The sequence below is a fragment of the Gorilla gorilla genome, chromosome 3, assembly GCF_029281585.2.
Source record: "Gorilla gorilla gorilla isolate KB3781 chromosome 3, NHGRI_mGorGor1-v2.1_pri, whole genome shotgun sequence".
Classification (NCBI taxonomy): domain Eukaryota; kingdom Metazoa; phylum Chordata; class Mammalia; order Primates; family Hominidae; genus Gorilla; species Gorilla gorilla.
The window spans coordinates 44,345,680-44,358,989 of NC_073227.2; the positions used below are offsets into that span (position 1 = coordinate 44,345,680).

Genomic DNA, 13,310 nt, shown 5'->3' on the forward strand with positions numbered 1-13,310 from the left:
CTTTATAAGTCCAAGTTCAGTAGAAAAGAGGAAACTTTTTCCCTATGAATATGCATAAAAGCGCAGGGCCTGATTCTCACTCCAGATCTGTCACAAATCCATCACTGAATGGATCACTGGAACCGGAAGACAGATATAGCACAGATTAGCCTAGGTTATGGCATGATAGCAAAACTCTCAAATCCCAAGGGCTTAAATGACAATCTTTGCATCTGTCATGGCCATCAAAGGTAGGCTGCTTCTTGGTCATCCTCACTCTAGATAGAACAGCCACTGTTCGGTTGCTATCACAGTGGCAGAAGAAAGACCTTTGGATAGACCTATATTAGCAATTAAGTCCTTGGCCTCAAAGTGACACATATTTTTTTCATTCACATCATTTACTGGAACTAGTAACTTGGCCCCACTCAACCACAGAGGCCAGGAAGTGTAACCCTGTCATGTATTCAGATCAGGGTGAAACTGGATATTCTGGTGAGCAGCATTAATGAATGACCAATGCATTATTTGGCTCAGGTTATATACCCAATGGTCCTGGGGGTAGGGACCAGCCCCACTACCCTTGGGAGCCTGTTGGTCTCCACAAATACTTTAGGTTTTGACAGAAAAGAAAGTGAATGAATGCTATCAGAAAAAAATTACATTGAAGTCAATTTCTAGTAAATGACCAATATTCTGGATTCAGTAAGAGTGTAACTTCCTGTGTGAATAAATTATTAACTTCCAAGGGTTACAGAATTTACCATATCTGTGGTTATAACCCAACAGCATAAAAGTAAACGTTATTTTTCCCCTAAGCTCCTAATTTTAATCTAGCTGATCTCCTGAAGTAACCAATACAGAGTAAGAAGTTTTCAGAGTAGACATTTTAAATCAAGTTCAGTTTCTAATCTGAATCTATGGGTCATAGGACAGGTCAACCTGTGAAAGTAAGTTGGTTTTTAAGCCTGTAACTCTAGTTCACTTCACAAATGAAGACATGAAATTCACATTCTGGTCTCCATTCATATACCATGGCTCTGTCTCTTTGTGGAGTGTAGGTAGCATCATTAGACTAGGTATTTTTCCCCAAAGATGTTCAGTAATAGGGACTTTTCTTCCTTTAGTTGTAGGGAACAGATGTTCACTTAAACGAGCTCAAGAAAAGAGTTTATTGTGAGGCTACAACAGTGAACCTCTGCTTTCTCCATCTCTAGGACTATGTGGATCCTCTCCTCTTTATTTTTCTCCTTTTTCTCTCTTAGCATCTATTTTTCCTTTCTGAATAATCTTTCTGCTTATTAATTTTCATTGACCAAGGTACCACAGAAACAGGACTGTGACAAGTTACAGTCCCTGGGCCACTTAGTCAAATTCCAAAGAAAAAGAATCAAATTGGCTGGCTGTTGGAAATTGGTATACTGTTAGTCACATGAGCTGTGGTTGGGGAAAAGTATCACATGGTACATACAGCCAATTTCTTCAGGGCCTTTGGGTGGGGCAGGCTACACAAGAAGGAAAATTGTACAAGAAAGCAAATTGGCTGTGTCTACAGCAGAAAGCAGAGTTAGAATATTAATACTATTTATGCTCACTACAATTATAAGTGCTTTAGAAATATTAATTCCTTTAATTCTATGATGTTGGTACTTGTATTAGTCCATTTTCATGCCACTGATAAAGACATACCCAAGACTGGATAATTTATAAAGAAAAAGAGGTTTAATGGACTCACAGTTCCATGTGGCTGGGGAGGCCTTGCAATCATGGTGGAAGGTGAAAGGCATGTCTTACATGGCAGAAGGCAAGAGAGAATGAGAGCCAAGCAAAAGGAGAGACCCCTTATAAAACCATCGTATCTCATGAGACTTATTCACTACCATGAGAACAGTATGGGGGGAAACTGCCCCCATGATTCAATTATCTCCTACCAGGTCCCTCTCACAACATCACAACACATGGGAATTATGGAAGCTGCAGTTCAAAATGAGATTTGGATGGGAGCACAGCCAAACCATATCGGTACCATTATTATTTTCATATGATAGGTAAGAAAACAGATAGAAAGAAATCAAATAATTTGCCCATGGTCATATGGTCATACAGTTCATAAGAGGCATAGTCACCCAGGCTTTGAAACTGGGCAGTTTTGCTCCTGGATGTGTGCTCTTCCCTTTTTTGCTATACAACCACTCTTTGCTATTCTAGAGCATCTGGGTTTACATCAGCGAGTTTATTAATGTTTTTGGGTACTCTCTTAAATCTATTTTGCCAGTTGCAAAAAGCTTGTCATTCTCCAAAGCTCATCTCAAATATTAGCATTTTCACTTTGCAAGCTTCCCGAACCTCTTGCTTCTGCTCCTAAACCACCCTGTACGTTTCTTTAATTATCACACAAGTCACCTTGTGCTGTGATCAGATAATACTGTGTTACTACGTGCTTCTGTAGGGCAAGGGTTATATAGTTTGATCTCTGTGTTCCTGGTGCAAAGCATAATTCCTGGCACATAGTATGTACTTAATGAATTGTTATTAGATCATTCACAATGAAAGAATGAATGCATTAAATAAGATTTATACCATGTAAATTGTACCAATATCTCTTCTGTTACCATTATATAGGACAAAAATTGCCTCCATAAGAAAACCTAGGAAAAATGCAAGTGAATGTTTGAAATTACTGGGATTCAGAAGCCAAGACAGTGGTTGGTGTGGGCTTGATGATGTTGTGAAAACCATACAGAGCGGCTTGGTATCAGTTGAATTGTATGAACATTTGGAGAGGTAATACCATCAAAAACAATCAAAGTTGATGATACTCTTTCTGATGGTCACAACTGGTGTTTATAGAAATAGAATAGTAAGATTAAATTTTTATTCTTCGAATAGAAATATTAACCATTCTTTAAAGGGTACTTAAAATACAAACCAGAATTGACATGGGTATGCTATCTGTAATTTCATTTATGATAGTTAAACAAGTACTTTGGGAAAGCACTCATAACTACAGGTTTCTGCTAACTCCAAAATAGTTTTAAAATAGCACCTTCAATTCTGAAATACCATGGAGATAGTAATTAACTGTTCATATTATGCATATCTCATAACTATGTATAGATAAGCGGAATTTGTTACTTCAGTGCCCTCATTTTGCTTTCTCATTTCCATGTTTTCTAGACAGCCCATTATGAGAAGAGTTTTAGACAGATTTAAGGTTCATGAAGAGTAGCCCCTCATAGAGACAGGTGATCATATATCTAAAGATAGCTTTTATTTCATAATGGGAAGTTTTACATTTATGATTGTCTTGAATCCAGTTTCCTAGGAATAGAGTCTGAGATGAAAAGCAAGTGATTTATTGAAAGAAAGCTCTTGGGTGAATCCTGTAGGGCAGAGGAGGAAGATGGAAAAAACCATGGTTTCAGATGAAGTATTTCTGTAGCCTGACACGCTCCGGGGAGCTCTGCGTGCGAGTACCAAGGCGGCTGGCCTTACATCCCCACATTGGTCAGTCCTTGTCTATGGATGTAGGGCTGCTCTGGGTGAGGGCCTCTTTTAGGCCAAATCACTGAAGAAGAATTTGAGAATGGGTAGCCCAGTCCAGGGAAAGAGGTCTGTATTAGTTTGTTAAGGCTGCTCTAACAATGTACCACATACTGGTGGCTTAAACAACAGAAACTTATTGTTTCACAGTTCTGGAGGTCAGAAGTACAAAATCAAGGTGCTAGCAGGGTTTGTTCCTTCCAAGGGCTGTGAGGGAAGGATCTGCCCAGGCCTCTTTTCTTGGCTTGTAGATGGCCATCTTCATGGTCTCAGGGTGTTTTCTCTGTACGCATTTCTATGTGTTAAAATTTCCCTCTTTTATGACATCAGTCATACTGGATTAGAGAAGACCTTAACAACCTCACCTTAACCTGATTACTTCTGTAAAGTCCTTATCTCCAAATAAGGTCACATTCTGAGGTACTAGGGGATAGTACTTCAACATATGAATGTGTACATGTGTACGTGTGCGGGGAGGGTGAGACACAATGCAATTCCTACCAAGGTCCATCCTAACGATCCTTCCCACCTACATAGAGATGCATATTTTAATCCCCATTTAATTATGGTATACATTCTGCATCCTATGGAGAGTCAATAAATTATTGTGCTCATCTTTCTCTTCTATATTTTAAATATGCTCTTTTGTAATTCTAATTAAAATATCACTTAAAATATGCTGCCATGTTTAGAGCTGAGCTGAGACTGTATGACTTCTTCGTTTAAGAACATGTTTTAGAATTTATTTTGATTTCAGCTGGTTTCTTTTTTTATTTCTTTCTTTTTTTATAGAGATTGAGTTTTGCCATGTTGCCCAGGCTGGTGTTGAACTTCTGGGCTCAAGCGATCCACCCTCCATGGCCTCCCAAAGTGCTGGGACGCCTCCCAAGTGGCATGAGCCACTGTGCCCAGCCTGAGCTGGTTTCTTGATGGCCAAGAGTTTCTTTACAATCATTAATGAATCTCACCTGTTGTCTTTGAGAATACTTGATTTTAAAAGACATCTGTTTGATATGGCTCTTTTCTTGGGTGTTATTAGATATCAGTGGTGTTCTTGACACTGCATTTTTCCCTGGGGTCTCACCTCTTTCTTCCATGCAGGTTTATTGTACTTCACCTCTCTTCCACCATGGACAATAGTCATTTGGTTACTTTTGTGAAATCTTTAGAGGAAGCCATGCTCAGCACCACTGCCTGCATAGTACTGTCTCACCAGAAGGACAATCCACATAGAATAGCTGTTTTAGTGGTGCCTTCCAAAGATTTAAGCCAGGTGCTTAAGGACCTGCACTTGGAAGGGTTTGGAGGACCTCCAGAGCCATCTCGTCATTTCCAAGTTCGAGAAGGAGAACAACTTCTTTTAAGATTTACTGGAAACATATTTGCTTCAAGTAAGTATAAAGAAATCTTTTTATATATTTTATTGGCTATAAGCCACAAGCTCTTCAGAAGAGTTTGCTAAACTTGTGTTACTAAGGAAACCTTCAGAGGATTGACGAGAGACTTTAGGAAGTAGGAAGAGAAAAAGACTTATTTATTATACTTTTTTTGTTCCTATTTCTTTATTCTCTACTTAGGGAATGCATGTTCCTTTATGGGAAGATTCTAAGTGACACTTTTTAGAAATAGCCTTCTTCACAGTTACTATCTGAGTCCAAGCTAGGATTATCTCTTTCCTACAGCAGTAAAGTTGCCTTCTAAGTGCTTCCATTATTGGCCATATGAAATCAATTACCATGTGGTAATAAGAGTGATCATTTAAAAACATAAATCATACTATATTATACCAGTGATTACAACCTTATTTTTACCTCCTATTCTATCTAAAATAATATCCAAACTCTTTAAGATGTTTTACAAAGAATCTAACCTGGGGGTCAGTGGACTCCCAAAAGATGTGTGAATAGATCTATATTTCAGTATAATTGCTATATTTTTTATTCCATGTATTTTATTTTATATTTTTCAAAGACTACTCTGAGAATCAATGGACAGTTTTCACCAAACTCTAAAGGAGTCTATGGGAAAAAAGAAATTAAGAATAATTGATCTAGGCTGGGTGTGTGGCTCACGCCTGTAATCCCAGCACTTTGGGAGGCTGAGGCAGGCAAATCACTTGAGGTCAGGTGTTTGAGACCAGCCTGGCCAACATAGTGAAACCTCGTCTCTATTCAAAATACACACAACACACACACAAAAAAATTAGTCAGGTGTGGTGGCAGGTGCCTGTAATCCCAGCTGCTGGGAGGCTGAGGCAGGAGAATCGCTTGAACCCGGGAGGCGGAGGTTGCAGGTTGCAGTGAGCCGAGATCGCAGGTTGCAGCGAGCCGAGATACCTTGCTTACTTCTTTTCCCATATTTCTCTAGTGCTTTTTTTGTTTTCACTCTAAATCTTACCACAATTTGAAATTATTTAATTAATTTATTTACTTTTTGTTCATATAGTTATGCTATGTCCTTTACCCTTCACCGGAATGAAAACTTCATGAGGGCAATGACCATGTCTTTCTTGTTAATACATCCTCTGAGCCTAACATAGGAACTGGTATATCCAAAACTTTTTTTTTTCTTTACAAAATGCTTTATTTTTTATATCAACCCAACTAAACATTGACACCAGTAATGTATTACCAGTTATTGTACACTTTAATCAAATACACTGAAGAAATATCATTGACTGACAAATAAACTATCATCCTCATTTTTTCAGTACAATGTTTGATAGATTTATATCTAGAGAATGATTTCAACAACGAGTTTTTCAGCCCTTGTAGTCTCCAGTTTCTATTGTTGCCATCTTCATGTCCATGTGCACCTAAGGTTTAGCTCCCACTTATAAGAACATGCAGTATTAGGTTTTCTGTTTCTGCATTAATTTGCTTAGGAAAATGACTTCTAGTTGCATCTATTTTGTTGCAAAGGACATGATTTTGTTCTTTTTTGTGGCTGCATGGTATTCCATGGTGTATATGTACCACATTTTCTTTATCCAGTCCACCATTGATGGGCACCTAAGTTGATTCCATGACTTTGCTATTGTAACTAGTGCTGCAATGAACATGCAAGTGCTTTTGATAAGTGTGTAGTGAATGAATGATTATATGACAGTGATGAGGAAAGCAAGCAGGATGAATATGAGAGGTGGCAGGAGAGATTACAGAAGTGAAGGAATAGATGAGACTAAAGAGGTCAAAGGAAAGAGATGAAGAGAAAGAGAAAAGGAAGAAAAAGAACAAGAAGAGAAAACAGCTGTGTGGGAATAGAGAGGAAACATCTTTGAAAGAGTTGCCATCACAACAATTTCTTTTTCATTAAGCCAACACCTTCCTCTTTCTAACTGCTTGCCCTGTGGTGGAATAGAATCAAACAGGTGTGTGTGTAAAAATGAGGTGAGAGGGGAAATTCCGGACAGGTTTTATGAAGATTTCTGTTCCAGGAGGCTTTCTACATACTTTACTTGAGGGGATGTGCTCCGTTTATTTATAAATTAATATGGATCCGATTTAATTTTATTATGCCTATTTTCTCTCTGATTCAGAAAATAGCTCCAAGCTTCACTGGTTCTTTTTTTGCTTCAAAAAAGGGACAAGGCTTGAAGCTGATGCTGCCCTCCCAGCTTTTTTGATATCTCAGGAATAAGTGAGACCTAAAGTGTCCCAATTTTAAGTGTCTATTCTACTCTCACATACAGGATCTCAGCATCTGAGCCAGCTGACGGGACTTAGTGAGCAAGTGACAAAGATGGCAGAGAAGGGGGCAGGGAAGAGAGAGGAGGCAGAGGAAGGAAGGGTGGAAGAGGCCCCTTCCTACTTGGCTTCCGGAGCAGAAACCACAGCGTCCACCCTGGAGAAATCTCTCTACTGAGACATAGTAATAAGCAGAATGGTCCCGCCCAAACGAATGATGCAAATGATTTTCCTGTAATACTGCGGACAGCAGCTGTGTTTACCAACTACCCTAAATAGGAGTGCATTACTGTTCTACTCACAAGCAGTGGTACTGAATATCCCACTGCCTGTTGTGGAGACCGGGAGCACGTGCTAAACCAAGAGCATCCAAGGCAGCCGTCACCTGTGCAATTCCTCCCTATAAGGGATGGGGGAGAGTTCATCTTCATTCAGGGAAAATGAGCAGGCAGGATACCCAGATCCTGGGTTTGCTTTTCCTAGGGAGACAGGCTCAGATCTGGAGCCTCACTGGGTTTTTCTCTGCCTAAGAGGGACAAGATCCTCAGTAAACAATTGATACCTCATCCTGGTAAAAGCATTGATCCATCCTTTTATCAGGGCCTAGTGTAGTCTCTGTGAATCTCAAAGAGATAAAGCTAGAGATTCTCTGCCTGGAGGGTTCTCCTCACCCTCCCCACCCCCACCCTCACCCCCAGTTCTCTCCTGCTGTAACTTCAGATCTCACCTCAACGATCACGTTCTGAGAAGCTTTCTCTATCCTTCCTGATTAGGTCAGACCATATTTTATTTTTTAATAGTTCTATTATACTTTTGCAGATCCTCCTTTTTTCATTTGTGGCCTTTGTCACATGCAATTTTCTATTTTTTCATTTAATTGTTTGATCAATGCCAGTTTCTCCTACCACAGTCCCATCCATGGAGGCACTGTCCTGCTGGTGGGCAGTATTCAGTCTCCATCCTATTGGAGGGCAGCATTCAGTCCCCAGCACCTAGGGCAGAGCCTGACAGTTAGAATAAACTCAGTATTCATTGAAAGAAATGAAGACCAAAGTTTAGAAAAAAAAGCATTATAGTATTAAGTGCAATTAAAAGTATTTAAAACTTTAATTAATAAATTTAGATTACTGCCTTTGAGAAATGCCAAAATCTCTCTATTCACTTATAGAGAATATGAATGACTTTTGAGTGAAGGTCACAGGACATGGACTGTATTTCTATCTCTAATAGGAAGGAAGATGGATAGGTGCGTCCTTTGGTTTTTATGATGGTTTTTGGCATTCTTCTGGAAACAGGCTACAGCAAGCTTTCATTCTCTAGGTTAGAGTTGTCAGTTTAGCACTTGGATTATTGCATGATATTCAAGCCCCAACTGCACACAAAATCCAGAAAGTGCCAGAAAGTGTTTTAATGTGATTTTATATAATGACACTATGGCATCATCCATAACATCTAGTAATGCCCTGTGAGGTCTGCCTTTTAAAGTTGCCCTGAATGCCCTTTGGCCCAGGGAAGTTATTTTTCTAGATATTCTATAGGATGTATCTCTACATGTATCTCTACACCTATATAATAACCATTCTTTAATTTGCTCAACAAAAATTTGTTGATCTTAGGTATATTAAAGTCTAATGAAGAAAGACAGAGAATAAGCAAATAAGTGAATAAAATGCATAGCTTAATTTGGGCTGAAAAGTGAATTATAGAAGAATAAAGCAGGGAAAGGATAGGGGGATCTTAAAGGGTGTAGCAGGCTTGCAGTTTTATCTCAGGGAAGACCTTTCTGGAAAGGTGACATTAAAAAAAAAAAAGTCTCTAAGCGGGTGACGAAGCAAGCCATAATCCTATCTCAGGGAGTTTATCCCAGACAGAGGGATTGCCAGTGACACTGAACTTGGTGGCAACTTGCCTTGTGTGTATGAGGAGCAATGGGAGCCTGAGACGGCTGGATCAGAGGGAGTGAGCACAGGTTGTGGGAGATGAGGTGAGAACTGATCATGCCTTGTAGGCCATTGGAAAGACTGCCTTTTCTGCTGAGTGATTTGGGGAAACATGAAGGGTTTTCAACAGAGAAGTGATCAGAGTTAGATTATAACTGCGTTGAGAATAGGCTTTAGAGCAAGAGGAGAAGCAAGGAGATCAGTTACTGTTTAATTGCAGTAAACCAGGCAAAAAATGGCATGGCTTAGAGGTAGAGCTGGTGGGGAATGGGTTACAATATAGAAATACACTGAGCCAGTGGTTCTCACAGGGTTTTTCTGGTTTCCCGGACTGCTAGCCCTTTCAATTTTTTTTTATCTGACTTCCCTAAGCAAAAACATTTATTCTTACATTTGTATTTTCTATGTCATCAATGAAAAATATTTAATGCCCATTATTGAGAAGAAAATATATTGCTATAAGGGACAGCAGGTAATCCACAAAATATAAGTACATTCTGGAACTTTTTACATGACAAGTATTTACTAAATAGCTACTATCTCAAGACACTTCTAGGGGACTATATACTTAAGATATTGAGAAAAAGAAAAAGATTCTCAAAAGGTCAACTAGTGGTTGATTTTACACTTTGGGTATGGAATGAGTTTTTCTTTTATTTCTTCTTTAAATATGCCAGTGAGGGAGGAAAAAAAAAACCAGAGTAGTGCAGTTTCTTTATGCCACTTCTCTTTTTTTGTATTTATTTTTTGTTCAGGGGCCAGGAGTCTTTAAAATATATTATTATGCCTTAACAACAATGAAACTCCAACTTTCCAAAATTACATAATGGTTTCTTTTTACAACGTGAAGATTATGCTATTTACTACTAGTAAATCTTCAATAATTTCATCCCAACTTCATATATAAATGTGATCTTTAGAGAGTTGCTCTAGAGATCTTTAGTTTTAAAAATTGGTATACATTTTAGGTCTCAATTGAACCAGTGTGGCTATGCCTTACCCTCAACCCTTATATCCTCTGTGTAAACCATTTCTTATGAATAATTGTGCCCCTGGCAGAGAGTATAATGTCTTTCAAGGGATAGAAGGGGAAATTTACTAATTGGTATTCCACAGGGACCAAAGTAGTAAAAGTTTTCTTGACAGCACTCTAGTAGTATGGAAACAGAAGTTAGCCAGATGTTACTCCAGTGAGCTGGAAACCCCAATTTACGTAATTTACTATTTAGATAACATTTAAATGACCCCAAATAGTCTACTTTTTTTTTTTTTTTTTTAACCAAAGTGAGACACTCTTAAGAAGACAAACCCTGGCTAGTCATTCGTCTCCTAGGAACCTGTTTTTTTTTTTTTTTTCTTTTTTTCCAAGTAGCCAGGTTGCCTCTCAAATATAAACTTTTGCAAAGGGATCTACTCCTACACCATCTGTAATCTGGAGTTATTCTATTTCTAGATTTAACTGAGCTTTAGAAAAATCACCAAAATGATCTCAAGCAGTCAGGACCGGGAGAAGGGTCATGGTATCATCTACATCTCTCACTGAAGTCTTTGTTCACTGGGCAAAATGGAAAGTTTTCCATGAGGGAGAACTCTGGGCAGTCAACTGCATGCTGGCTTACAGTAGCCAAAGGAAGTTTCCATGTAGACATGAAAGCTAAATCTTGGCCAGGTGCGGTGGCTCATGCCTGTAATCCCAGCACTTTGGGAGGCCAAGGAGGGTGGATTGCTTGCCTTCAGGAGAGTTCGAGACCAGCCTGGGCAACATGGTGAAACCCCGTCTCTACAAAAAAAAAAAAAAAAAAAAAAAAAAAAAAAAAAAATTACCCAGGCGTGGTGGCCCACATTTATAGTCCCAGCTGCTCGGGAGGCTGAGGTGGGAGGACAGCTTGAGCTTGGGAGGTGGAGGTTTTAGTGAGCTGAGATTGTGCCACTGTGGAGCTGTGTCATTCCAGCCCGGGTGATAGAGTGAGGTTCAGTCTCAAAAAAAAAGAAAAGAAAAAAAGCTTCGTCTTGACATTTCTTTAAACAATCTGAGTTTTTCTTTTTTGCATGCAAATTCCAAATAGTGGAAGAATCCTGCCTCTTATCATTTGCTATCATTGCTGTCATTTATTGAGCACTTACTGTGTGCCAGGTCCTATGACAATTATTTTATCCAAATTTTCTCATTTCATTTCCTAAACAATCCTAGAAGTTAAGCTTTATTTCTCCTGTTCTAAGGGTAAGGAAGCTAAGGGAAGCTCAGGCTCTAAGAAGCTCAGAGATATGAAAACAATGGACAAGTATTAACAGATAAATATTACAGAATACACAAATCATAGAGGCTGCACTTGAACCTAGATCTATACATCCAAGACATATCATCTTCAGTGCTACATTATAGCTTCCTACAAATTTTACAAATTCTGATGTAGACATATATTGCCTTAGGAAACATGGTAGTGTTTATTCTACTGTTGAAATAACAAGGTGAAATATCCTGATTGTCATGATAAAACCCCAATAAGTGAAAGGTTATGTTCACAAAAGCTCTAAAATTTTCAGTAAGGAGTTGATAAAACATTTATATATTATTTTAGGAGAATCTGTCAGGTTTTCATAGAAATTTCAGTAACACAAATTCAATAACTATTACACCTGAAAGTTCTAGATCAACACTGTCCAATTCCACACTTGTGGAAATGTTTTATATCTGTGCTGTTCATTACGGTAGCCATTATGCCTATGCTGTCATTGAGACTTTTAAATGTGGGTAGACTGACTGAGGAGTTAAATTTAGTTTTATTTACTGTTCATTAAATTTTCATTTAAACTTAAATTGCCACATGTTATAGGAGAGTGCAGTTCTAGAATGTCTATTGTGAGGTCACAATATGAATAGTTAGGGGAAAGGAAAAAGATAATTCTCAACGGGTGAAAATAATTTTCTAAATGCTGCAAAAGCTGAATATTTCAAGTAGTTTCTGGTTATATCAAAATGGAATAGAGAAAGAAAAGCTAAAGATTATTTGATTTAGAAGCAGCCAGAGAGCACCTGGCCCAACAACCGATGAGAAATCTTTCGAGTAATCTACATGGTCTCTGCCTATTGCTCCTTTGTCAGGTTATGTTTTGACAAAAGACAATGATACACAAAAGTTTTAATCGTATTTTTAAAATAAAATAATTATTTGGATTTTTTAAAATTAAGTAACACAAAGTGACACATCTTTTTTGTTTGTTTGTTTGAGACGGGGTCTCCTTCTAGCGCCCAGGCTGGAGTGCAGTGGCGTGATCTCCGCTCACTGTAAGCACCGCCTCCCAGGTTCACGCCATTCTCCTGTCTCAGCCTCCCGAGTAGCTGGGACTACAGGTGCCCGCCACCACGCCCGGTTAATTTTTTGTATTTTTAGTAGAGACGGGGTTTCACCATGTTAGCCAGGATGGTCTCGATCTCCTGACCTCATGATCCGCCTTCCTCAGCCTCCCAAAGTGAGATAACTTAATGGTAATAAATACATTTTACTTCTATTTAGGCAACGGGAAGGATTATGGAAAAGACTACACACTTATTTTTCACTTGCAAAGAAAACCTAGGCTGGAACTCCAAATCAAAGAAGTGGACGAATTTGGAAACTATAGCTGCCCTCATTATAAAGGCACCATTGTCGTTTACAAAGTACCTAAAGGAAAGATAGTCCCCAACTTGAATCAATCTCTCGTAATTAATGAAAACCATTCTCAGTTGCCAATTTGCAAATTACCATTGAAATTGCCAAAGGTGAGTTATTTTACTTTTCTAATTACTACATTTTGTTAATTATTTATAATTCTGTAACACAATCAGTTTTTCAGTCATAGAGACACATACAGTTAAAAGAAAAGGCAAGAATAGAGGTAATAAAGAAGGAGTAGGTAGGTCCAATTTTAGAGTATTAGAAAACATGTTAGGATTTCTCCTTTTGTTCATATCAGCCTTTCTAACAAGAATGCTTCAGACTGGTCTGGTCCCCACAGCATGTTGTTGCTAACTATGAAAATAATGTCATTCATTTTCTGTAACTGCCTCTGAGTCATTGGAAAATCATTTATGAAAAAAATACATTACAGAGCACATCATTTTAAGGAAAAGTCATGGTGAAGAGAAAAATGACCTCAAAATATTTACACTGAAACTTACCAG

At 38.5% G+C, this 13,310-nt stretch overlaps 1 protein-coding gene across 1 annotated transcript in view; it reads left to right on the top strand.

Annotated features, from left to right (window-relative positions):
* The window catches only part of DTHD1 (death domain containing 1), a 66,217-nt gene that overhangs the window by 21,851 nt on the left and 31,056 nt on the right, over positions 1 to 13,310 (top strand). Inside the window, exons 6-8 of the mRNA XM_031010338.3 lie at positions 2,602 to 2,763; positions 4,624 to 4,913; positions 12,664 to 12,908. Coding sequence (XP_030866198.3) covers positions 2,602 to 2,763; positions 4,624 to 4,913; positions 12,664 to 12,908 — 697 coding nt within the window. The remainder of the gene's footprint in view (positions 1 to 2,601; positions 2,764 to 4,623; positions 4,914 to 12,663; positions 12,909 to 13,310) is intronic.